The sequence below is a fragment of the Camelus dromedarius genome, chromosome 24 (genome assembly GCF_036321535.1).
Source record: "Camelus dromedarius isolate mCamDro1 chromosome 24, mCamDro1.pat, whole genome shotgun sequence".
In the NCBI taxonomy this organism is placed as follows: domain Eukaryota; kingdom Metazoa; phylum Chordata; class Mammalia; order Artiodactyla; family Camelidae; genus Camelus; species Camelus dromedarius.
The window spans coordinates 17988716-18015243 of NC_087459.1; the positions used below are offsets into that span (position 1 = coordinate 17988716).

The window sequence follows — 26528 nt, forward strand, 5'->3', positions numbered from 1 at the left end:
TACATTTGCTACACCGGTATTTATTCAACGACTTTCTATATTTAGTCACCATTTAAATCACTGCTAAACTCTTCATGTCTTATTTGCATCACAGTTCTTCATCTTGGATTGTGAAGTCAACAGGCCAGGGCGAGCCTGTTCGCTATGATTTACAATGACTGGCATGGTATCACAATCAAAGAGCTTGTGGAGAAAGAGGATGAGAATGGAGATGAGGGTCCTGAGGAAGGGTCCAGACAGGCTGCCCAACCCATGGAACCTGAGGCCTGAATAAGGCCTGGGATCTGCTCTCCCCTCTGCCCTGGAGGGTCCATCTATGGTGATTCTAAGGCACAGTGGTAAAGGACATGATTGGCCCACCAAGTGTGGTCCTCTGGTCCAGAGGCAGCCCCTTGCCTAGGGAACAGTGCAACAAGCATTCCATTTAGAAGATCGACCCGAACATATGCAAGCAGCATTCGCTAATGGAAGTGGAGACTAGGTCTTTCTTGGAAGAGAGGGCTCCAGAAGACACTCTCTGCCCCAAGACCAACCAGGTCCCTTGAAGGTCCCTGAGAACAGCAGCCTGGGAGCAACCAAGACTTTCAAAGGCTGACAAGGCACAGAGTGGATGAATGAAAAGATAATAATAAATGGAAAAAAACAACAACTTTGGCTTATAAAACCTCCAACCTGAGGCAGGGACAGTGTCCACCGACATGCAAAACCAGATATGATTACAGCAGGTGGTTACCAGAAATGCTTTAGCATTTCCCACCTGCTCACTTCCCAAGCCCTGCTCTACCCTCCCCCTCGGCCCCCCAGCAACACACACACGCACACACACAGTATCTGCAGAGCGAGTCAGGGGCTGCCATCCAGAGCCTGACGTCAGGATAGAGCTCTTGGCACTCTGCACTAAATCACTGTGCTCAGTCCTACCTACACAGCAAAAGTAACACTGGCCTAAGCTTGGGTGGCAGGGTCTGTCCTGCGGAGTTAGGCTGCACCCAAGACTGCCAGGTCTGGGAAGTCTTTCACTTCTCCTACTTCGCTGAAAGGCTGTCCGCCCTGGTTGAATGTCAGCTTATACCGTAACCGGATGGGTTCCTGGGCAAAGATGAAAGATGCTGAGTTAGTGGGGAGTGACACAGAGACCCACAGTCAAAGCCCTGACCCACCCAACAGTAACCCAGCAACAGGGTATGTCTGTAAACTCCACGCAGGCAAGGGCTTCGAGCTGTATGGCAGGAGCACCCTGGCCTAGACCCCCCCCAGGACTACAAACACAAAGGGGGCCAGGCATGCATCTCTGAAGTCCTCCCACACTGTTGCAGTCCTGGGGCAGAAACCAGCTAATAAGGAAGAGACTGGCCTCACCCTTCCAGAAGGTTCCATGATATTAGGGAGAGTGTGTACCACTCCCTTGGTTCCCAGCTATGACAATGTCACAGATCTTTCAATAAGCCCCAAAGGAAAGTGGACTCCAGTGAGGGTAGTCCACCACCAGCCCAACCAAAGCAGAGGCAGAGACTTCTTTTAAATTCTTTTAGCAATTTTTTGTTTTGTTGTTTCGGGGGTTGAGGGGAAGTAATCAGGTTTATTAATTAGGTTTATTTCTTAACGGAGGTACTGGGGATTGAACCCAGAACCTCCTATGTGCTAAGCATGAGCTCCACCCTCTCCACCAAGGTGGAGACTTCAGGGCAAGACCTCAATATACCTCTCCCCACCCATCAAGCTGCCTCCCTAGAGACCGGGGCCCCTGTCTCCCTGCTATCATAGATACCAGGACATACTTTGTGTGGATTGTCGAGCAGCAGCATCTGAGAGATCACAGCTGGAGGCATCAAAGGACTGAAAGCAGGAAGCTTGGAGCTGGACGCTGGCTGCAGCTTCACTCTCATTGACTGTCGGGGGGAAAAACCCAACATATAACGCATTCCTAACAAACGGCAGCTTCAGTGAGGGAGACCAGGGGACCAGGAGAGCTGGGCCGCCACCCCAGCAACTGATGACAGAACCCAGAAGACCCTTCCCTCTATACACGGACGTATCTAAGTTGTGTGGTCAGTGGCTGGCTTCTGAGAGGCAGCACGAAGAGTGAGGGCACATCTTGGGCTGAATTCTAACTCTGCCTCTTACTAGCTCTGTGATCCTGGGCAAAGTGTTTAACCTTTCTGAACCTTGGACAGATAATTTATAAGACAGAGGTAATAATATTACATACCCTACAAAACCACCATGGAGTATTAGAAGATATACAGTTTGTTTTTGTCTGCCTTGCATGCTTTCTTCAGGACATGCCCCTTCCCCATTTTTTTTGTGATTCTTGGATGGCTGTTAATTACTGGAGATCTACTTCCCTTGAAAAAGGGAAATAATATCCCACTTGGCCGCAGTACCTCATGTCCCTTAAAATACAAGTTACTGGCCCAAGGTTTGCAAGTAACACCAACAAGGCCAATCCCAGCCCCCTCCTGGGTATCAGCATGCACGCCTCAGGCCAGGGGAGCTTCTTTTTGAGACAAAAGGGTTAAGGACCATGTAACTCAGGAGATGCTAGTAGCCATTTCCCTGCTTGTGGAGTCTGTCAGAGAACAGTTCCAAGGAGGAAAAGCAAAGTCAAAAGAGATGGAAAGTGACAGATTCTAAAGGAATTATTTAAGAACCTATCCGGAATCCAGCCACATCTGAAGTCAGACATTCAGGAAGCCCCAGGTAAATGAGCTGACAAGATTCCCCCTTTATCAGAAACTACTCTGAGTGAAGATGCTGACCTTACACCTCATCAGTAATGTCCCAGCCATGGACCTGGTGCTGAAAAATGACAATCTTTATGGAAACGTTCAAAGGAGCTGGTCAGCAGCGGCCTCACCTTTGGCACAGCCACTTGAAACATGATGTCCCACACAGGCTGGGTGGCAGTGCTCATCATGGTCAGCAGTAACACCTGCACCTCTGGGTGGCCAGGGGCCCCAGTCTGGGAAAAGTGGAGCAGGATTCTGAACCCGTTCCGGTCATACACGATAATAGGAGGCAGGCTGCCTGGCAGAGAGGGATGCAACCAAAGGATTAGTGCCGCTACAAACTCCCCAGACAGCCGTGCTTGAAAGAGACGTGCACATGTCACCCGTGCTGCGGCTTCTCCGGTCACAGCAGCGCTTGGACTTAACCCTTCTGCACCACCACAACCCGAGTCCTCATTATCTCTGCTTGGACCCCTATGACGTTCCAAACCCATCTCTCCCCACCACCATCCAACCATCCTACTATACTGCCAGTTTTAAAAAATTTTTTGAGGAATAAATGATTATGATTAAAATAATGTATGAATACTACAGAAAATATAGGCTGCCATAAAGAATGAAATAAAAAACACCCTTAATTCTACCCAGAAACAAGCACTGCTAACATCCGGGCCTACATCCTTCTGGTCCCTTTCGTATGACTACACACACATACACATCTCTTACTTATAAAACTGTAAAGACAGCAGAGCTCTTCAAGTTAACAGGTTTTGGAAATACTAAAAGGATTGTTCTAATTTAGCTAAGAAATGATTCTAAAGTTAATTCTGGGGGGAAAAAAATACTTGAGACTAACCATTAAAAGAGGAGGGGGAGTAGGGCTATTTGCATTAACAAATACTCATATGTACAAACTGCAGTTCAAGCAAAGCATACAGAACAGACCCAAATGAGAATTTAACATGCTAAGAGCACATAGTTCAAAATCAGTGGCTGCTTTAATAAATGGCAGACAACTGGCTAATCATCTGGAAAAAATGTTAATGAAGATCCTTATCTCATGACAAACATCACTTATCAAAATGCACTATATTAGAAAAATATAGTTTAAAAACAAAAATCTCAAAGATTTAAAAGACTGAAAAGACTCATGAGGTATGGTAGTAAGTGTATGGGGAAAGGGGCAATCTTTCTAGGAGGGAACTTGGTAATGAAGGTCAACATTTTAAATGTCTACACTCAGTATCTCCACTTTTAAGTATATATCCAAATGAAATAATCAGGAAAGTTTAAAAAGTGGGTCTCCAGTTTTTGCAGTGGGATGTTCACTGTAACACACGCAGTAAACAGCTGGAAACAAATTATCCTTCAGAAAGGAACTGAATAAATGAATTACAGTACATCTGTTAGTGCTACAAGTATGGATCCAAGAAAAATCAAGGCTTTGAAAAGTACTTAAGAGCATGAAACACTGCTATGGCTTATAACAGTAAATAAAGCAGGATATGAAATCGTCTATATATGCTACAGTGCCAATTTATTAAGTATATGTATGTATGTATATACATAGATAAGACAGGAAAATAAGACATTAACAGAACTTCCATCTCTAGACGGTTATGGTACAGATGATTTTTAGTTTTCTGCTCTATCTTTTTGGAAACAATACTGAACAATTTTTGCTTTTAATTTTGTTTTGTGATAACTTCAAATTTATAAAAAGTTACAAAAACACAAAGAATTCCAATATGCCCTTCAGCCAGCTTCATCAAATGTTAACACTTTACATAACCACAATACAATGATCAAAACCAGGAAATTAACACTGAACACGTATTATGTTTAAATAAAAAAATAAAGTAAGCGTGCAAAGGGCTCCCACTGCTTGCTGACTTTATTTCCTCTACCTGGTTCCAAGGCCCTCTGCGATCTGACCTCACCACACTGAGCCCCAGGAGGGCCCTGTGCCCAGGAAAGGGGCCAGAGGCCCTAGACCCGAAGGCCCCAGTTGTTTCCTGCTCACGTGCCAGCGCGCTGACCACAGGCAGTCACCTGGCTTAGCTGGGCTTTTACTTTCCTTTCCTTTGTAAGGGAGGTTAGCATCCACTTTTCCTGCTTTAATGAGGATCGCCAGAGGAAGAGGATCGCCAGCCAAACTCTTCCTCTCCTTCTAGTTACATCTTTGAGTTATTTCATCACACTGAACATTCCTTCCTGAATTCCAAATGAATGAGCATCATGTCCCTGAGTGGACTCAAGCCCTCTAATTAAATTCTACCTGCCAATAACTTTCAGTGTCAACCTAAAGACAGAGAAAACTAAGAAAAATATTAGCTAGGAGACCACGAAGCCATCCACCTTATCCTCTCCCCCAGGCAGCCTCTCTCCACCACTCATCTTCACCAGGTTAAGAGCCACTCCTACCAATCCAGCGTGGATAAAGCTGGGTGTCTAATGGGGGGGGGGGGTGTGAAACTGTACTTACTGGGCTTAACGGACTCCAAAGGGACAAACACTTGAGCCAGAGGTGTGTTCTGGGAAGACGGGGAAGAAGTCGATGGGCCAGCCTCCCAGGACCAACCTGGAGAGGACTTAGTACCTGGTGGCACTTCCTTGGGGATACTTTTCTGTGGAATATAATTCCTGCAAAGAAATAATAAATATTAAGACTGGCAAAAATTGTAGAGAATCCTAGGAATCTGTGATTCGGCTTTCTGAAGAACAAGGGGGAAAAATAAATATATATGCATGTGTATGTGGGTTTATATACATATTTAAGGGTATATGACTTTAGACAAGTTATCTAACCTATGCCTCAGTTTTCTTATCTGTAAAGTGGGGATAGTTTAGTGTCTACTTGATAGGGTTGTCATAAGAAAAATGAGAAAGTGTATGAAAAGCACTGAGTGGAATGTGTGCACATGATAAGGACCCAATAACCTAATTAACACTGTACTCGTCAGGCAGTCCCTGACAAGCTCAGGAAGGTCAAGCTTCCCATACAGAGTGACATAAGCTAGCAAGGTGACAGCACAAATTACACTGACCACTTCATTCATACTTCTTCATGATCTTGTCCATTTGGGATGCAAATCAAAACATTTTTGGAAAACTAAAGTCCAGACAGAAGTTAACTGACCAAAATTAGAACTACTGGCCCCCTGTGGAGCAGTTAGAAAGAGTAAACTAGGAAGCCAGCCCCTATGGGTACAAACAGGAATGACCTCCCAGCACATCACGTCCCCAGAGCCCTGCGATCTCCGTCAGGGGCGCAGACTCTCAGGCTGTTTGGGGGAAGGCAAGATGCTCCAGCCTTGCCAGAGGCAAAGGGACAGGATCTATGAGAGTGTATTTATATTCATAGTATACATCTGTATTACAGAAACACTCCAAGTGCCTCCGAACGGGAAGCTATGTAAATACCCACAAGAAGAAAATGATTAAAGATATATTATGCATATAACGTATATGAACTATTATAAACTATTATAATGAGGTAAATCTATACAAACTAGTATAAAAATGTGTCAAAGATATGTGATATTAAAGAACCACCCTGGGGTAGAGGGTGTGCCTAGAATAGGCACAACGTCCTGGGTTCAATCCCTGGTACCTCCCTTAAAAATAAATAAATAAATAAATAAATAAATAAATAAATATCTAATTACCTTCCCCCTGCCAAATAAACCAAATAAATTAAAAAATAATAAATAAATTTTTTTTAAAAAGAACCACCCTGGAGTACAGTTTGGAAATTCTAATCTCATTTGTGTAAAAATAAGCCACAATAACATATTACTACATGCATACGGAAAAAGCAAACAAGGAACATTCAAAACTGTCTTTTAGGAGTGATATTTGGGCCTTTCTATATTATCTATTTCTCTAGTGATCTAATTTTGCTTTACTTCAAATTACATCAAAATCAGGAAAGCAAAAACCCACCTATAAGGACCAAAAACATCACCAGCACTCACTGCTATCACTCCTTAACTAAACCCCTTTAAGGAGGTCCTGGCCAAAGCATGTATTTTCCTGACTTAGGATGGGGAGTAAAAGGCACGGCGCACACTGAGCAGAAAGCAAGCAGCCCGTCCAGGGAGAGCGGTACCCGGGGCCCTTCTGCCTGGGCCCCGCACAGCAATTGTGAACTGCACACATTGGCGGCCCCCTCCACGCTCCTTGCCCACCAGACTCACAGACGTCCTGGAGATGGCTGTGGGGAGAGGAGATCCAGCAAGTTCCTTTCTGCAGAAGGGCTCTGAACACCTCCACCTGGCAGTGTGCTGGCAGTGGGATTCCTCTCTTCCTGACAGCAGTTCTGAGCAGCAACCTGTCAAACCAGGAATGGCTAAAGTAAGGCCAGAGTATGAATGACTAGGAGCCGTGGTGACACCGGGCACAGATCTCCTGACCCTAAAGCCGCTGCAGCCCAGCCCGCTACTCCATTTCCTGGGGTGGGAGGAGAAAGAGCAAGAGAACAGGACTCCTGAGCAGAACTTTAGTAAGGAGGAGTCTGGATGCGACGGAAGAGGGCAGGGATAGAAGGAGAGCAAAAAGACATCTCCCTCCAGGGGTTCAAGCCAGACAGTACAGCTGAGGGAGAGGCTTCAGACCTCCAAGTCTACGAGTGCCCGGCCATGCTGGAGCCCCCCTCCCCACCCAGGCAGCACTGCCCTCTCCTCTCCCGCCCCGAGGAAGGGCCTCCTTACCTTGCTGGTAACTGGGGCATCACTGATTCCTGCAAGAAAGGGACAGGAGCACGTCAGTAACTCTACCTGATACAAAACTGGAGATCAATACCATGCCCATCCTTTCTAGAACATTTAGAAAGCCTAGACAAAACAAACTACCCAAACTCACTCAACTCATTCATGGTAAATCTGAGCCTAAGTGCAAGGAGGACCTCTCCGAACTTCCTGGTGGACCCAATTCCTTCTAAAAACAGGCATGCCCTCCCCCAGGGGAGCCAGCTCACACACTCTCCCTGGCTGTGCCTGCTCCCCAAACACTCGCCCTCACCTAAGGCTGCCAGGTCTTGATGCAGTAACGAGGGCACCGGAGTCCCAGCCTGCTCAGATCCACCGTCCACCTCCAAGTCAATCAGGGGGCAGTTCTTCATGCAGCCCGTTGGATTTTGAAAGACTAGAAACAGACAGTTAGCAAAGCCAGTCAATCAGAATAAGGGAAAAGTCTCCACTCAAAGGCTGTCAGTTTCCCTCAGGCCTCCTCCCCATCAAAACACATCACATCGCCCCTCCCTTCATAAACACCTTCCACCTCAGCTGCCTAGCCTGACTCACTGCCTTGAGTGGCCTCTGAAATACAAGGTAGTCAGAGGGGCTGCCTTCCCACCCCAGCAGTCACAGAATCCTCCGGAGGTCTGTTCACCCTGCAGCAGCAGAGCTGACTGCTCCTGCTCAGAGGCTTTTTGAGGTTTCTGACCATAGCTGATCAGTGCAGGATAGAAACATGGGTCCCTAGCTCCAGCCTTGGTTCAGCAGTCCAAGAATCTGCACTGTAACCAGTATTCCAGATGATTCTGATTTAGCTAGCCTGGCAATGGGAACCTCTGAAGAAGATCACTGTTTTTGTGTCTAGCTCCCATAAGTAAGCACTCCAGAGAGAAGAAATCCAAACCTGGTCCCAATACAGCCACCTGCTTCTGCGTGTAGCCAAAGCCAGGGTCCAGCCTGGCAGTCAGGCCACAGTGGCACATGGGACAGAGGCTGCCTAGATGAGACCAATTCCCGTAAGAAAGGGAAAAGAGGGCACGCTCTCTCATTTCTACACCATAACTCCGAATGCTCTGAGGATCCACTTTCTTCCTGGGATCTGCAGGCTACCCCATGGCAGAGGGCGGGGAGAGGCTCTCTGCACATACCTCTGGAGACAGGTATGTCTCCCACGGAGCTGATCACTGTGTTCCCAAAGATGACACGGCCCTCCATCACCTGTTTGTACAGCAGAACTCCCTGGGTGAGGAGGTCATTTGCCTGGAGAATCTCCGCTGAAGGAAGAGAGGACAATCAGAACCCCCTGGTTTAGCTACCAACAATCTCAGTCTCTGAGCCATTCCACAGAGTGGCTGTCACGGCTCTCCCAGCTAGAGTACACCCATGCCTCCTGCTCCCAGATCGTGGGATCAGGCCCCGAGCAGGCCCAGCCACTCAATCCCTGAAGCCCAGCATTTTTCTTCTCAGGATGTAGAAGGGACCAAATTTTTTCGCTTTCTTTCCCTATACTGTCCAATGTGATGGCCAACACTTGAAATATGGCTCTTTCAACTGAGGAACTAAAACTTTAATTTTTAAATTAAAACAAAAACTTAAAGCTATTTTGTCAATGTGGGTACTAATATCAAAAGAAATTTTTGGTGCTTTACTCAGTTATTGGAAAACTTTAAGTGTGTAGGTAACAACCTGGTACATAAATCTACTTTTTCACCTGTAAATTTTATAAAATCTAAATGTAGGTCAAGTATTTCTGATGAAAATTTGACGTCCAAATTGCAATGTCCTGTAAGTATAAAATACACAGTGGATTTCAAAAATGTCAAGAGTATCTCTCAGTCTGGTTTACCTGCAAAAAAAAATCTCTCCTAGGAGAGAGAGAGAAGAGCAACAGAGCCAGGGGCCGTGTGTGACACCGCAGGCCCAGTGCCAGAAGAGGACTTCAAGACTGATCAACCATTCATTTCCTGTCAATTTTTAAACTGGATGGGAACTGCAAATTGAATACACAGGGTTGAATTCACCTGGCAAAGTGATCCGGCATGTGCAAGTTGCTTAAAAATTTAAATTCGATCACCTCTGACCTCAAGAATGGGTTTAGACAGTAATTAGATCACACACACACCCACACACAACCCAGAAAACCAGATACCAAGGGCCTCTTAACATCACCTATGCAGTATTCTTGCTCCCATCACAGCCCCCAATGGGACTTCAATCTGAATGTGTAAGAAATCAGGAATTTCAGAAATATCATGAACAGAGAAACATTAAATACCATGGGAAATGCCATCAGAAAATTGAGACCAAGAAAAACTCCAGCAAGCCAAAGGACATGTTCTTCATGCACGAAATAAAGAATGAAGGGGTGGGGGGTGGGGGTGCTATCCACCAAAAGAGACTTAAATATCAACCAATAACAAAGCAGGGTTTTTTTCTTTCTCAGTTCTGATTTAGAACAAACTTAAAAAAAAAAAAGAAAGAAAAAAAGAGGGTTAGGGTCAGAAAGAAATGCTCAGGGAAACGTGAACGCTGATAGATTACTTTGAAATGTTTGGAATTTGCTTAAAAACAGAACTGGGGTCAGGGGGAGTACAAAGGGACCGAGCAGTACAGGTAAAACAGGAGCAAAAGCCCGGCCATGGGTTGGTAATGATTAACAAAAGGTGAAGAGTACACGGGAATGGAAGAATTAACCCTTTTACGTCTTTTTAGACTTAACACAATACAAGTTTGAAATGTTTCAGTCCCTGTGTACAGCATTACAGTTCTCCACGGTCCCTTCCACACAACAGCCACCTCACTAACCACCCCCAGCCCAGGCCCCCGAGGCCACTGAGGGTGTGAAACCTCCCCCACGTGCCCCTCACTGCTGTTAGACCTGCAGTGCTATCTTCTTTCTTCCACCCCCTTCACACCCAATCCACACAGTAAATTTCCACCCTTCGTGTGCTTTCAGACCTGCTGATTTCTTGTTCAAGCCTAGACTCCTCTGAAGTCAGAAGAATCAACTCAGGTCACGACCTCCCCAAGCCCAACCACCACACAGCCCAGAGGCCACGGCCTGGCTTCCGGCGCAGCAGCACAGCAGGAAGTGCGTCTGTCCCGCGCCCTGGGTGCCGGCCACACGTGGGGACCAAGGCCCTCACCCAGCGCGTCGTCGTCGTCGGTGGTGTCGCTCGCCAGCCGGAACAGGGTGGGCCGCAGCTTCTCACACCTCTCGTACACGACCTAGAAAACAGAGCTTGCTCGCCACACACCTGGCCCCACGGCGGGCCCTGGGCGTGATGCGGCGGAGTCCGGGCAGTCTGCCCCCAGTTCATGATGCAGGTGTTTGTCTCAGGAGTATGGGCTACAGTTAACCATTTTTTAAAAGTATTTTAAAAAGGTGACAAGACCTTGGTTCAGAAAAGAATCGAAAGTCTCAGTGTGTACAGCACTCTCTCTTCAAGTTCTCTTTTCCGCGAGCCCACGGCCGCAGAACAGCTTTTAACAATGCAATGACCCTGCAGTGACTGCCCTGGCTTTAAAACTAACATCCAGTCTTGCCATCCAGCTCCTGTCCGACGCCAGTAGTCCCTTTACAGCAACTCTCCCGCGAGCCCCACCACGGGTTCTCCCGGAACTAAATCTCACTCTCCTCAGAAACAGCTGGGAAATCTCCTCCTCTTCCCAGGGAGTGCACCCCCAGACAACTTCACCCTCCACATACCGTTAAGGCAGACAGACAGCTTCTGTATTTAGGCTTCCTTCCTTGCAGGGAAGCTCAGCTAACTAACTGCAGGCCTCCCTCTGCCTGCAGCCCCCTCTCCCAGGGCTGGTGAAGGGACGTATCTGATTGGTGAGTCTAGGAGAGGACGCCCCTTCCTCCTGCTTTGCTCTTGAGAGCTAACTGCCTATACAGAAGCCGCATTTGGCTTGGCTCCTACCTGCCAGTGCTTATTTGCCGCATTTTCCAAAGTCAGCTCCATGCATTATAAAGACGGAGTTTTGTTTCTTGCCTCTCCGGTCTCGTAGCTGGTTATCATGCGGGTGAGGGCTGGGGGGAGGCTGTGCTGTGTAAAAGCCCAACAAGCCGACAGACCTCCCTGAGGGGCTCTGGGGCAAGCCAACCCGGGCACGAGCTTCGGCGTGTCTGCCTGGCCCGAGCCCGCCCGCCCTGCGGAGTGCTGCCCCCCAGCCACAGAAGGCCAGCAGGAGCTTCTCTAACCACCCAACCGAAGTCACAGCTGACTGCGCGTAGATACGTGAGCCAAGCTGGCCGGACAGACTTCCCTCTCGGGAACTGGGTAAGACACCAGTTCCTTTGTGAAACGGAAGAACAGGTAAACTAAGGAGCCACGTGAAGGCCGTCTCTCCTGCGCAGAGACGCGTAAGAAGCTGGAACGCAGAGAGGCAGAGTGGGGAGGCCCAGAGAGACCAAGGAGGGCGGCCCCAGACAGCATCTCAGTGCCGCCGCCACCTGCTGCACCACGTGGTGGCGTCTTGGCTGCGGCACCAAAAGCACCAGCGACAAAAGAAAAAAGATAAACTGAACTTCAAAATAAAAAACTTTTGTTTTCAAAGACACTGTCAAGACAGTAAAAAGACAACCTACAGAAGAGGAGAAAATTGTCTGACAAGGACTTGTATCCAGAATATATAAAGAACGTTTAAAATATTCTTGTTAGATAGTGGTGACGGTTGCTTTTAGTTATATAAATTTTCAATAAATGTATTAAAAAGAAAGATCTCAAGATGTGTAAACATGGAGGAATGGGAACTCTCATACACTGCTGTTATGAAATGGTACAACCACTTTGCAAAACAGTTTGGCAGTTTCTTAAAAAGTTAACTATACACGTAGCATATGGCCCAGCAATCCCACACCTAGGCACTCACCCAAGAGAAAGGAAGGTGTACACCCACACAGAACCCAGTACACAACTGTTTACAGCAGCTCAATTCATAATCACCCGAAGATGGAAACCACTCAAATATCCATCAACAGATGAATGGATACACATACTGTGGCACATGCACTCAGCAGAGCACCACTGAGCAACAAACAGGAATAGATTCCTGATTCACATGGCACACCTGGATCTCATTATATCAAGGGGGAGAACCCAGACCAAAAGAAAAGGGAATGCTGTATCATTCCACTGTCTAAAAGTCTAGGAAATATAAACTAATCAGAACAGAAAGCACATCAGTGACTGCTTGGGGATGGGGAGATGGAGGAACAGGAGGGAGGGATGACCAAGGGGAATGAGGAAGTTTAGGGGTGGGGGGTGAGGGACATGTTTACTGTTGTGATTGTGTGATGGCTTCCTGGACATATACATGTCAAAACATACCAATTACCCTGTGAAAGTGCGCATTTTCTAGTATCTCTAGTACATACCCAGTGCTGTCTGAATTGCTTGTTTTCAGGAAGAGTACCTGCAAGGCCTCCTGGTCTGGCGGGGCCTGCCCTGGCCTGCGGTACACGCTCAGCATCTCCTGCAGGACCTTCACGTGGCTCCGCACTTCCTCCACTGTGCTCAGCCTCTTGGACACCTTCTCTGATTTTTCTTGTTCCTTTTGGGAGAAAAGAAGAGCATGGGAGTGAGGGCACAGAAGACCTGGATAAAGCATGAATAAGGCAGGGACAGGCACCGCAGCACCGCACTGTGGAGAGCTCGGGGAGGCCACCACAACACTCGGCGGAATTCCTGGGACAGACAGTGCGGGGTGTGGACCTGGCCATCTGCTCCTTCGCACCACCAGCTTTAACCCCTCCGAGAAACAGACTCCCCAGCCTGGGCTCTCACACCAACACTGGTCAGTGGGACAGAAGCTGGCATTCATGAAATGCTTTGAGCTCTGGGACAGATGTCCTTAGGAAGCACACAGCACGGCTTCTGCTTCCAGTCACCATTCTGCTACCCTTCAGGGAGCCCACAGCTGTTCCCCAGTTCAGGGCTGGGTGGCCATCCCTTCTCGCAGCCAACTGGGCACCCGCCCCCTGAAGCACACACTCACATGCACTGATTCTGCAGAACCCACTGGAAAATGCCCACCTCCTTGACCAAATTCTTGATTAGCCGGTTTGCAGCCTGAAGATCCTCAGGATGGCTGCTCTTCAGAAGCCTTGTCAGAAGCTGAAAAGGAAACAAGACCAGGTGAAATTAATTCCCCCAGTGTCAAATGGCCCAGAGTGGCAGCACCCGCAGTAACAGAATTAACACTAACAGCTCGCACATTTCACACGCATTACAGCTCCCCAAATCCTCACAGCAGTAACACAGTAGTCAGTATCAGGACTACCCCCCAGAGACCACCGGTGCTCAGTGGGGCAAGGAGGTGGAGAAGTATATCCCCCAGCGGACATGGCAATGTCCTGAGATGCTTGCGGCTGTTACAATTGGGGGTGCATTGGCATCTAGTGGGTGGAGGCCAGGGACACTGTAACATCCTATCCTATGGTACACAACCGCCCCCAACAAGAAAACTACCTGGCACAAAACGCCAATAGTGCTGAGGTTGTCCTGGACCACATGCTGTGATGTGACAGACCCTGGCAACCTTGTCCACTTTATTCCTAGTGCTTAGCAAAATGCCTGGCACAGAGGAGTCACTCAATGTTCGCTGGATGGATGGCAGGAAAGATGGGAGATAATTGAGGCCCAGAGAATTTAAGTAGCTTAGCTGACACCAAAGTATCTTTCTCAGAAGCTCATGCCACACCTCCCCCCCAGCTCCTCCCACCCTCTGCAACTGTACGGCACTGGGAGAGGAGTCCCCTGGGAAAGGCAGCCCAGAGCCTAGCACAGCTCTGCTCATTCTGCCTACAGCCAGCAGCTAGATCCAAGGGAAGGGCAGACCCATGCCGAGAGGTGCCGCTGAAGGCAGAAGGTACCAAAGGCACGGGGTACTTAATACTTGGCCTACCATAAAAAAACACCCGGACCTTATGCTACCTTACTCATTAGCACCCCCTCCAGAGGGAGCTCACAACCTACCTCCCCACACTCTCCCACACTTTGGTTCAGGGATCAAGGGACATTTCAGGAGAGTCCCTAAAAGGAGGAGCCTGGTCAGACTCCAGGTAGGCCACCAAGGTCAGGAAGAAGCACCTTACCTTTGATTTTTCTTCATCAGCATCAAAGATGGAGCTCTTGGGCCAGGGAGAAGGTGGGGGCAAGATTTTATCCACTGGAAGTTTAGGGTCTTGCTTTATGATTCCTAAAACATGCAATTCATAAAGTTATACTGACACAGGCACCTGCTGACTTCAGCAGGATCCAGTATAAAGTCCAGAAACCCCTGATTCCTGATGACCCGCCAGGAAAACACTGTCAACGACTGAAAAGGAATACATCCAGGGTATGATCAAAGCTCTGCATCCTCCCTCAGGAGAATCCACGGAACCAGCACAAAGATGGGCACGTCAGAGCCAACTACATCAGAGCAGAACCAGACCCTAAGGCTAGCAGACTATGAGTCTTACGCTATAAAACTACTGATCATTTTATGAAGATCATAACCTCCCGGGGCCCAGAAACTAGTGCAGGATCCCTGGTACTCCTAGAGGTGTTACGTGAGTGCATGTGACAGGAAGACAGTCCATCCCGAATCCAGGTCCCTCCTTCTACAGAGCCCAAGAGAAAAGGAACGTGGATTCCCAGCTTCCACACAGGACACCCCCAGGGGCCTGCAACACAGGAAGAGTAGGCTCATTCTCCACGGTCTTCCCAAAAAGAATGGGAGAGACTGGATGTTCCACTGAAACCCTTCTCTCCCCAGAAGGAAAGCCTCACTCTGCTGGGGGAAGAACAAACCCTGCTGTCCTCTGAGCAGTGGTGAGAACCTGCTGCAGCTGGACAAAAGGGACAAAAAAAAGCCTGTGCCCCGTGGGAAGGGGCAGGAACATGTCTTGGGCTCAGACCCGAGTTGGGGTGAGGCAGGGTCACACACAGGTCCCACCAAGGCCAGCGACACGGTGCCTGCCAAGATCGAGGCTTAATCAGAACAGAACCACCACCACCACCAGGCTAACGGGCACAGGGTAACAAGTTGTAACGGCCTACTGCCAGGAAAGGCAACGGGATGAGACCCCTCTGAGGTGTGGAGCAGAAGACACCCAAAGCTAAGAGTGGAGCAGATATTGAGAGAAACTCTCTAGCAAATCAGCCCTCACCCTAAACACATGCTAACACTTGTATTTGAAACCTGGTATAGTGAGGGTAACCATAGCAACAACTGTCTCAAACCCAGCTCAACTCCTGCCTACCAGAGGGAAAGGTCTGCCCACTTCCAAGGATGAAGAGTACTTGTGTCGGCCTCTAGTGCTGTGTCTGCTGGACACAAGGTCTCCAGCTTTCACCCAAAATGACAAAGCACAGGAAAAGGCAAGAAGGAACCACTGTGAACGGGCAGTGCGATGTTAAGTATGGCAGCCAGACCTTGCTTCTTCAGCATCTGGTACGCATCTCGGATCTTGATGTCTTCTGGAAACCACACTGTCCAGCTGAAGAGTATTTCAATGACCCTTCCTTTCACTTTTTCTGTGGTCCAGGAGCCTAGGTACTGAAAACAAAAAGGCAAGAAAATTACAGAGCTGGAAGGGGCTTAGCAGGCTGCCCGGCCCAAACTATCACTGAAGAGATGGCTGCTTGAGGCCCAGGGAAGGGAGCTGCCCAAGGCTGGCTGAGAGCTGAGGCAAAGCCAGAGGCCAAACTATCTGGGACCCAGCCCCAGGGCTCTCTCTGGGTTTCAAGGAGCCAACCTCTAAGGCCACTAAAATTCAATCCCACCGTATACTGGCCTAGGTTACAGCTACTGGGGACATTCATTTTTTGACTGGGGTGAGTGTAGGATATAAGAAGGTATTTGGAATATAAACAAGGTGAAGTGAAAGGAATTGCTGAAATTAAAATGTTTTGAATCATTATTTCTCAAAAAATCCTTTTAAGATTAAATAGAAAGATTATGGAGATCAAAAAAAAAAAAAAAAAAACAACAACAATATATCTGATTATATCTGATCCTTGTCCCCAGTTCCTGGCACGGAAGCTCTGCTCCCCCTTCACATCCAAGACCTTGGCCTATGTATCTCTTTCATTTATATCCTTTATAACAAAGGGATGTTAGCTAAGTATAGTGCTTCCCTGTATCTGTGAATCTTTTGAGTGAGTTATGGAACCTGGAGGAGGGGCTCAGAGGAACCTGTGAACTTGTAGTTGGTCAGGAAGAAGTGCAAGCAGCTTGGGGATCCCTAAGACTCACTGGTGTCCGAAGTAGGGGTAGCACAGGTAGGACTGAGCTGTTAACCTGTGGGGTCTGTCCTAACCTTGAGTAGTTATTATCAGAAATAAATTAAATCACAGGACACACAGTTGGTAGGAGAGAATTGTTGGCAAGTGGCAAAGGAAATCTCCATTACTGTCAGTTACCTGGAAATGGTGTTGCTAAGACAGGTGCCAGGAGAAAGGGTTATGGAGGACAAGGAAAGAAGGAAACTTACAGCTACACCTGACATCTCTTGCTCTCTACCAGGAAACCTGTGCCCATCAGCTAGAGTTCCTCACCCGCCTCTAGGACACCCATCTATCAGGCCATTTTTAAAGGGAGAATCTGAAAACGCTAACAATCCAAGGGCAGGGATCAGCTGATGACTGCAACCATCGTAACACACCTTGGAGGAAAGTTTTCACCTCTCAGCTCTCACAAACCTGGGACAGGCTGGCAGGTTCTGTCCATGAGCAGGCCTGCCTCTAGGCCAAGAAGGGTGACAGGAGTTTGAAGGTTGGGGGGCGCGCAGTACAGTGAGCAGGGCCAAGCCCAGGGGACGCACCTTTGGAGACAATACTTTGATGAGCTCATTCAGGAAGCGGAACTTGGCCACCTCGTTGTGGAACTTCTCTCCGCAGTGGTTCACACAAGTCTCCAGCACCTGCACAGACACAGGACCTCCAGAGAAGGGGAAAACCGTTGGCCCCAGGGTTCATCTCAAACCTGGTAAGTATCTGCTGGAACCATGGCTCAAGACTATGAGGACACTAAAGTGTGGGAGAAAAGGTGACGCTTTCAGATTAAGAAAAAAAAGTGCCTGTTTGCTCTTGTAACAGATAGGTTTGTGCCCAGGAAACAGCTCAGTGGGGGTACCCTAAAATCACTCCACCTTTTAAGGAGACCCCTTGGCCAGGTGAAACTGGTCAGAGAATCGCTTCCTCCCTTCTCCTCAGAGGTAGAAACTGGATTATGTAATATCCAAGAACTGTTAAACTACGGGTCACCTGCTGGCACTCAAGTGACAAGTTGGACCTGTAAATGTTTTCTTTGGTCTACACTATTATTTAACAGTTCACAGTCACCAATACTGAAAAATTCAGAGAATTCATATAAAAATCTGGATTTCTGGTTTCTCTTAAAAAACAAACACAAAAACCCAGGAAGTTCTAGCAACACTGGGCCCAAACTCAGGCCCAGCAGCAGCCAGCCCGCCCTGCACTGCAGCTGCCCTCTCTGGACTAGGCATGGGCTCTCCAGGTCTTTGGTCCCCACCCAGTGCCTCATTCATTTCTGCTACCAGTCTGGCCCGGTGGACACCTGACCTTCCCAGCTCTGGTCTAAAAAGGGCAAAAGGAAATGAAGCCTTCTTTTCCTTCTCCCAAAGCAGGCTCAACGCTACTCTCCAGTAACAGATCCAGGATGGGACAAGCCGAGGCCAGAATTCCGCCCCACCTGTTTTTGCAAGGCCAGTGAAGGTGAACCTCTCAGAGGCTCTCCCAGCACCAAAACACTAGCCTTGGGACAAGAGAGCTTAGGCTAAGAGGCAAGCCAAACTCACCGTTAAGGCATAAAGAGCTTCCTTCTCTTGTGGAGACTGGATCTTGTGGGCCAGCAGCCAGGGCGCATGGGTTGGGCTAAGGGAAAACAAAGACACCTGGATTCTGGGCAGAGAGGACCATGCTAACCGGTCTGGCTGAGTACACTCAGTACAGTCCCTTCTCCTCCAGGGGCTTAGGTCCCAGACTGGCCACGCATAAGCCCCCAAAGGAGGCCGACTTCCCTGACCCTTCCTGCAGCCATGCTTCCAGGGCACACCATCCCTCCAGCCACCCCACCCTTACAACTCCCAGACCTGTGCGTGACCAGGTGGTGAGCAGCACAGACCCGGTCCGTCACATGGTAACTGCTCAGGCAACACCACGGCAGAAAGCGCGATCAAACTTCTTGCTCGTTTCAAAATGCTGACGAGTCAGCGCCATGGAGATGATACATCCGGATGACTGACTTGTTCCTTCAGTTCCCACCCAGATACTTTGGGAACCAAATTTAACAAAATCTTAGCCTTTTCCTGCCTTTTCTTCAGGGAGACGGCATTTAAATTATGAAGAACAAGCTGGTCCTTCGCGTTGCCAGGCACCCTGGCTATGTTCTATCCGTAACGCTCAGGTCTCCTCAGCAGTAGTGTTTCATAACACAATTTCACATTTTTAAAATAACTGCCAGTTCACAAATTGCCTATTCTGTTTAGAAAACCACATGAATTTGCTATTTCTAGAAAAATAATGTTCTCAGGAAAACATGGAGGGGGATTAAAAAAAAAGAAGGAAACGGAGCCCGGCCATGCAGAACAATACCAAGACCCGGAGGCACACAGTGTGAGTACCCTGGAGCAGAGCCTGAGTGTGAAGCCGCCTTACCCGTTAGGGTCAGTGTTCACCTGGTCACAGAAATTCTGGATGGCTGACCAATCTTGTTCTGACATGCTTGGGTCTGTGGCTTTATCTGTCAAGGAAATAAAAAACGAAATTGAAGAAAGTATAATAAAGAAGAACATAACCGCCCTCCTCCCCAAATGACAGCCAAAGGCAATGACACCCCACCTCGAGGGGATCAGGCCAGTGGGCAGACAGCTGGAAGGGACAGGGACCTGTGCTGCTCACCACTGTCAGGCACAGTGCCTGGCCCAGGATACAGTCTCAGGGAATGTCTGCCAACCAAGTGAACAAGCAAATTGGGTAACAAGCTGTTGTCCTGAAAGGGGCTGCAGTCCCAGCGCAGGGGCTGGCCGATGTGCACTTCTTCATGCCCAGGCCATTGGCCCTGCAATGAGGATGGGCACGGGCCAGCATCTGGGGAGTTACCCATAAGTTTCTCAGCTATGAGACAGGAAGACTAGAACACACCATGAGGCTCTAGGCTCTTCCTAGTCATCCCACCATGTCCTCAAAGTAACAGCCCTAAATCCGAGCCTCTGCTTACTGAAACCCTGACCATCCCATGTGAGAAGCCTCTTCACATGTCAGTGGCTTGTCCAGTCTGGCAAGAGATCTCCTCGCCTTCACTCTTCAAGATGCCATCCCTCTCTGCCACCTTACACAAGCCCAAGGAACCCACATCCAATCATGCTAGGGTCTCCCGCACTGGAACATTCATATTTGGATGGAATCTGAGGACATGGGGCATGAAGGGTAACAGGGCATAGCCAGGGGCAAGAGATACCTGGAGAAAGAAGGGTTATCAGAAGGCCTAACTTGAGGCCAAGCTCCACTGAGGGGAGGGGCAATCCCTGACCTTCCCAAAACAGGGGTGTGTGTATCTCTCCTGGTGCTAGATGGCAGCAGCTTCCTCTCCTCCCACTGCTGCCGCCAGGAATCCCTGCCCAGCAACGAGGATGCCCATTCCACACGTCCCGCCCCAGACTGAACCAGGTCACATTCTCACAGAGGAGGTGCTAAGACTGTCTTTGACCCACTTTTTCATAACATTTCCCCTACTCCCCACTCTCCAGCCCATCCTGGTCTACCTGCCTCTCCAATGAAATATCTTACTGGTCCTGACAGAGAAGCTCTTTCAAGCTCCGCAAACATGTAATCCTTAGGGTCGTACTTCTGATATCATTCCTCTTGCCTGAATATCCACTCTCTCCTCTTAAAATCCTATCCATTTCTCAAGGCCCATCGAATTTCCATCTCCACCCAAATACCTCCTCCTACTGCTCCAGCTGCTACTATTTCTCCTTCCTCCTGATTACTCCTCGGTCAACCAGAGCTGAGCTCTCCCTGACTGCAGGCACATTTCCGTCATGTAGAAGTCATATGAATCCCCACTCAACAATGAGATTCAAGAACAGGTACTCAATCACCCATCTTCCCCCCACCAACTCCATCTTAAGTGAAAAAAAGAGACAACAAAGGAGAGCGAAGGCATCAGATTATCAATTCCAACATGCCCTTCACCTTTTTCCTCCTCAAAGCTCTTTCCCTATGTTCCATCTCTCGAAATGCTGTTCACCCTTCGAGTCCCAATTCAAAAGCCATTTCTTCATGAGGACTTCTTTGATCTCTTCATCTCCCACCCCCACAAAACAGAAGGCATCTCTTCCTTCTCAAAAGGCCCACATTCTACATGCCCCACTTATATGATGGGATTTCTAGCTCCATCCCTTACTGGTTACATGTCCTTGGGCTCTCTGAGCCTGTTTTCCCAACCATAAAATATGGAAAACAGTACCTTCTTCATGGGCTAGTCATGAGATTTTTAAAAGACGGTGTCTAAATCACTTGGTATAGCAGCAAATATTAAGCAATCAATAAAGGAGAGCTAATCTTGTCATAATAGCCTCTGCCTCTTACCTTAAAAATACACAGGACTTACTACACCTGAACTTCAAGAGTTTATTCAAAACTCAAAGGCAGAGGCCACATATTCCCTACGGTACTTAGCACGATGCCTGACCCCCGGGTACAAAATAATTACTCATGAAATAAACTTAAAGCAATGATTCTCAGAGTCTGATTAAGAAGGTCTGACTCATCTAAAATAATCCTATACCATTTAAGCTTCATGAAGTTTCAGTTCACAACAACGTCAAGACTGACACCTCAAAGGCATCCGGCCTCAGTACATGGCTGGACCTGGGGAAAGGCAGGACCCCAGCTCACCAGGCAGAATCCAGCTCTTTCCCTCATCCCCTGCCACCACGCCACCAGCTTTTCCAAAGAAAGAAGAAAACCTCTATAAGGCTAATAAATGTCCTAAAATCTTAACCAAGGCCAAGTAGTAAATAGATCTATAAAGTAAGATTTTTTATTTTATAAATACATAATCTCTCTCATGAGGATTCCCTCAAGGTTTATCACAGCCTCCAAATAATAGCAATAATCGTAATAGCTGTCCCACTTTTTTTTGTTTTTTAAGAACTTACTGTGGGCCAGACACCATGCTGAGTAAACACTCAAGCATCCGTTTCCTGTAACCCTCAGAACCACTGAGGTTGGTACTATTATCTCACCACTTTACAGATGAAGAAATCTGCCCAGTAACAAAGCTAGAAAATGACAAACATTCAATCCCAGGTCTGCCTGATTCCAGGGCCTGAGAGTTTCTCATGGCTGAGTCTTCGGTTCCTTGACAAAGGCGGGGTCTCTTTGGGGAACTAGTTTCTATGACCTTCTTACCACTAAGCAAGTTATCAGCTCCCCAAGGCAGGAATGAGGTCTGTCTCACTCACCTTCCCATGCTCCAGCGCCTACAGCAGCCCTCAGCACGGCACGGCTATCTACAAATGAATGAATGATTCATCTTCTGCTCTGCAGTCTGGCCAGTTGGCTGATACACTGCTGACATCAGGAGACGGCCATTCCACTTCTGAAATAACTGGGTCTCCGAACACCTAATCCCACCCTGCCAAGCTATTTCAAGGGCCTTGAGCAGCTCCAGAGAAAATGACCCCCAGAGGACCAACAGCTGGGTCTGACCAGGCCGTGGCAGCCCTCCAGCCCCGTCTGACTCCAGTCTGCCTCAAGGAGTGGCTAGGGGCCAGAAAGGCCTGGCCAGGTAGAAACTCACTGAAGCCCTTCTCTGCTTCCCGACTATCCCAGCCCCATTGGTGCACTAAGAAAGGCTCTCCTGGGTACCAAGGCGGTCTATTTAGCTGGCATTTGGGCAGGACAAACATAGGACTACTGCCATATATTTGCTTAATAAAAGCAGTGTCTGTATGCATTTCAAGTCTGCTACAGAGTGGGAGGTATTAAGAAAACAGCTGAGACCTCCAGCTGTGAGTGCAATGGTTCATCGAAGAGTGATTAATTCAAACGCCAAATCATCTCACATCAGCTGCCAACCAACCACTAGGGAGGGTCATGCCCCAGGTGCTAGGAGCAGCCTGTGCTAGTAAGGTGAGCCCTGAAGCTGTGGGGAGGCATTCACCTTGAGGAATATTTAGAATTCAACCCTCCAGCAGTATTCACTGCCTGGGGGAATCCTTCAACAGGACCCCTACACTCAAGCAATCACTCATTTAAGCACGCAGAACTGAAAGTCCCAGATCCACCTTAGGAATGTCTTTTGCTGGGCTCCAAGACAAAGAGTGAGCTCAGCCCTTGAGAAGCTCAGAGAATTTAAATAGATTGCACAAAACAATAAGTTTATACTGCAGAGCCCAGGAAACTATATTCAATATCTCATAGTAACCTATAATGAAAAATATGCAAATGAGCATATGTATATGTATGACTGAACTAGTACGCTGTACATCAGAAATTAACACAACGTTGTAAACAGACTTATACCACAATAAAAAAATTTTTAATAAATAAAGAGATTGCACAGATTGCAACCCAGACCACTCCCATCCCCAAGGGAGGGATAAAAGTGAGGCTGGAAGGAAGACAGGACATATCACCTGGGGGTGGGTCCAGGTGGAAGGAAGAAAGGCATTACCGAGCACCCAACCCTAAGTGACTGCCTCCCTAGCAGCACTACCAGAGCTAGAAACCCAGAGACCAAGAGGCCCCAATAGCACAAGACTCCCAACAACCTGCAGTGTCCACAAGGAGCTGGTTAAACAACGGAAAGCACCTCCATGCATGCAATGGGGCATGGGGAGTCTTTTCCTTAACAAGAATGAGGCAGCTCTAAATGCAGGCATGTGGAACAATGACCAAAATAAACCAAGGGAAGGTGGCTGCGGAACGCACAGAAGCTGCTACTTGTATTTTTAAAGCATGAGCTTCTGGTGAAACAGCTTCCCGATGTTCCTTTGGGGAACCACTCCTTTCCAATTTTTGGTCCAATGTTTTTTTCCTTTTTTCTTTGGTAAGCCAACATGACTTAGCTTTCTGTCACTCGCAACTAAAAAGACTAGCGATAATAATAGCTAACACTACGTGCCAGGCACTGTCCTCACTGCTTCAGAAGTATTAACTCCTTTGATCCTCACAACCCCAAGAGGGACACGTTACTATATTCCCACCCCAGAGACACAGCTGCTTTGCTTGTTGAGGCAAGATCTGTCAGTGAGCCAAGCTCAAGGTTCCTCAGGTCCCCCAGAGTGACTTCCTTCTCCATCCAGCCTAGACGCACGGTGCGTTCCTCCTTCCACTACACTCCTGTTCTTGCCATACCCCCAACCTGGACCCGGGGTCCTTCCACCGGGCCATCTCCACCCTGCCCCACCACCCACAAAGCTGGTTTAAACCACAGTTCACTCTCTCTGTTCCTATGGAGGAGATCAGGGGAAGTCACACAACCAGGAAGAAGACAAGATACATTTCTGAAGTCCACTGAGAACTCCGGGGTCTCAGGTGGAAAGGGGAGAGGTGAGCCTGCCCCTCTCCCCCAGGGCACATCTGGTAACATCTAGAGGCATTTTTGGTTCTCATGACTGGGTTGGGGGGTGTGCTATTAGTGTAGGTCCTAGCCCCACCTGAACAACTGGAAGATTCCATTTTAGGACCACAGCGGCCCCAAACAGCTAGAGCTGAAGAACCCTCCTCCTTGAGCAGCCACAGTCCCTTTTTCTCCTCCACCTGGGTCAGCTGCTAGCTGTCCTCTAACCCAGCCCATCTGACTTTTTTGCAACTCCACTGCCTCCTAGTCAACTACCTTCTGTCTCCACCATTCAATGCAAAGATATCTCATTAGTGACCCTTTAGTTGCTAAATTCAATGTTCCCCTTTACTCTTCCTCATCCTACTCTTTCAGCAGCAAAACCAGCTACCAACTACACCCTCCTTAGAGATCTGTGGCTGCCCCTACCCCTTACCATCCTGCTGCCAGTAGGCTCTGCCTTCTGTCTCCAGGCTGCTTTTCCCACTTGCTTCTTCTATGAGGCGGTTCTCCATGCTCTGGCTGCAAACCTCTGTTCTTGATGCATACAGCCTCCCTGGACAAGTTCACTGCCAATGAACTGGCACCCCAAAAGTGACCTCTAGCTCTTATCCTCTCTGGAGCCCACCAACCACCTAGAGTTTCTTTGTGCCAAAAGCACCTCAAACTCCACCATTCAACAGTCTCTTCCTTCCTAAACCAGCTCCTCACAACTGAGGCATCAGTAACCAAGTAGTTACTTGAGCCTGAAACTTGGAATCCATTCTAGATTCCTCCAGTCTCTTGCCTCTATTCTAATGCATCAAGGCTGTTAATTGTAGCAGCTAATCATTTCTACTCTCCATCCCAGTACCTCTGTCCTACTTCGGCCCCTACATACTAGCAGAAGAGCTATCTACTCTGCCTGAACTCTCCCATCCCTAACCAGTTCGGCTCTCCACATGGCTGCAGGTGATACATGGCTGCAGGTGATACTTTCTCCGGGTGTACTTGATCAGATTCCCAGGCTGAAAATTCCAGCACTCACTTCCCCCACCATGTCATAGGATAAACTCCAAACTCCTTTCTGCAGCATACAAGGCCCTTGAAGATCTTGCCCCAATTAGGTGTGCACTGTCTTTTTAGGCTTTGCACTTCAGCACTACTGACCTCCTTCTTCCCAGAATGCTCCACACTCTCCTGTCTCCAGCTTCTGCACATGCAGTTTCTTGTATCTGAAATGTTGCCTCCATTGTCCACTCAAATACTGTGTTGGCTAAGGCAATCCCCAGGTAAACAAAGCAACTCCTACCACCACACGTTAAACAAACGCGTCCCCCGGCTCCAATGTGCGTCAATTGTAACAAGGTGCTGTTATTGCCAGCTTGAACCCACTAAAAAATGTCTTTGTGAGCAAGGTCCCTGGGTTATGCGTCTCAGTTTCCCAGCGCTAGCAGAGCCCAATACAAGGAGCATATGCTTTATCCCCTTTGCATCTCAGTTCAAAAGGACAGTAACGACCCCGACCCCCAGGACTGTCGTGAAGCTTATTGGAGACAATACACTTAAGAAGTCCGGCCGGAGCCAACTAAGTACAAAAGATAAAAGAGCTTGTTTTGACATTAAAGACGGCAGCCAGAGAGAGCTTTCCCAGAGGATGCGTATCTTGCACGACTCAGTCTCCCTGGGTCTAAAGGTCTCCATCTCTAAAACAGGGTTAGTAACAGAAGCTGTCTCTCGGGGTCGAAATGAGGATTAACAGTGGCTGAAAAGCTTTTAGCACGGTGCATAAAAGCGAAGCTCAATAAACGTTACCCATTATGTTGTTAACAGTGCTTATGCACCGCGACTCGGGGCGGGGGCAGTGGGGTCCGCAGCCTCGGCGGATTCCTGGGGCTCCTCTCCAGGCCTCCCCCCGGGCGAGCCTCCCACCCGCGCCGGGCCCAGCCCCGCTACCCGAGGGCCGGCCTCTCCGCGGCCACCTGCCCGCCGGCCGGCCTCAGAAGAAAGGCCCCCGGAGGCGGGAAGGGAGGCCTCACGTGCGGCACTGCGCCCGCGCCGAGGGGCGGCCCTGGCTACTCACTGAGCCACAGCTCCAGCGCCGCCGCCGGCCCCGGGGGCCCCTCGGCCGACTCGGCCCCAGCCGGGGCCCCGGTCCCCGCCGCCCCCGCCGTCGCCGTTGCCGCCATGGGCCCACCGTCGCCGCTGAGGCCACGGCCACCCCTGCCCTTTCGCCGCCGGCGTCTGGCGCGTTCCGGGCCTGCCGACGCGGCAGCGCGGGTCGGCACGTGATGGGGCGGGGCCTGCGAGGTCACGCCCACCGGGCCCCGCCTCCGCGCAGGCTCCGGGCGGGGGGCGCTGCCTCGCTAAGTAAGGTCTTTCCACCTGGCGTGGGTCGGGCTGGCCTAGTGTCCTCCCAGACTCAACCGGGTCAAAGCTCATCAAGTCAACTTCGCAAGGCCTGCGCCCTCTTGTCCTGCAGAAGTAGAGTTGCAAC

The 26528-nt window shown here is 48.8% G+C and overlaps 1 protein-coding gene across 1 annotated transcript; it reads right to left on the minus strand.

The window, feature by feature from the left end:
• GGA2 (golgi associated, gamma adaptin ear containing, ARF binding protein 2) lies at positions 1-26266 on the minus strand. Its single transcript, XM_031433048.2, has 17 exons — positions 26115-26266; positions 19138-19222; positions 18279-18354; positions 17283-17381; positions 15892-16015; positions 14568-14671; positions 13507-13587; positions 12887-13024; positions 10612-10693; positions 8614-8739; positions 7752-7874; positions 7442-7470; positions 6929-7062; positions 5215-5372; positions 2858-3027; positions 1779-1889; positions 1-1089 (listed from the first exon to the last, which is right to left on the minus strand). Exons 1-17 carry the CDS (start codon positions 26218-26220, stop codon positions 979-981), a joined length of 1857 nt encoding a protein of 618 aa, XP_031288908.1. The 5' UTR covers positions 26221-26266; the 3' UTR covers positions 1-978.
• Positions 26267-26528: the final 262 nt, after the last annotated feature.

Excerpts from the sequence above, each read along its gene's own strand:
- GGA2 (XM_031433048.2), bottom strand. The coding sequence starts at position 26,220 with ATGGCGGCAACGGCGACGGCGGGGGCGGCGGGGACCGGGGCCCCGGCT. Across the intron at positions 17,382-18,278 it reads AAGCTCTTTATGCCTTAACG|GTGCTGGAGACTTGTGTGAA; the intron begins GTGAGTTTGGCT and ends GTGTCTGTGCAG. Across the intron at positions 16,016-17,282 it reads TCAAAGTATTGTCTCCAAAG|TACCTAGGCTCCTGGACCAC; the intron begins GTGCGTCCCCTG and ends TTTTGTTTTCAG.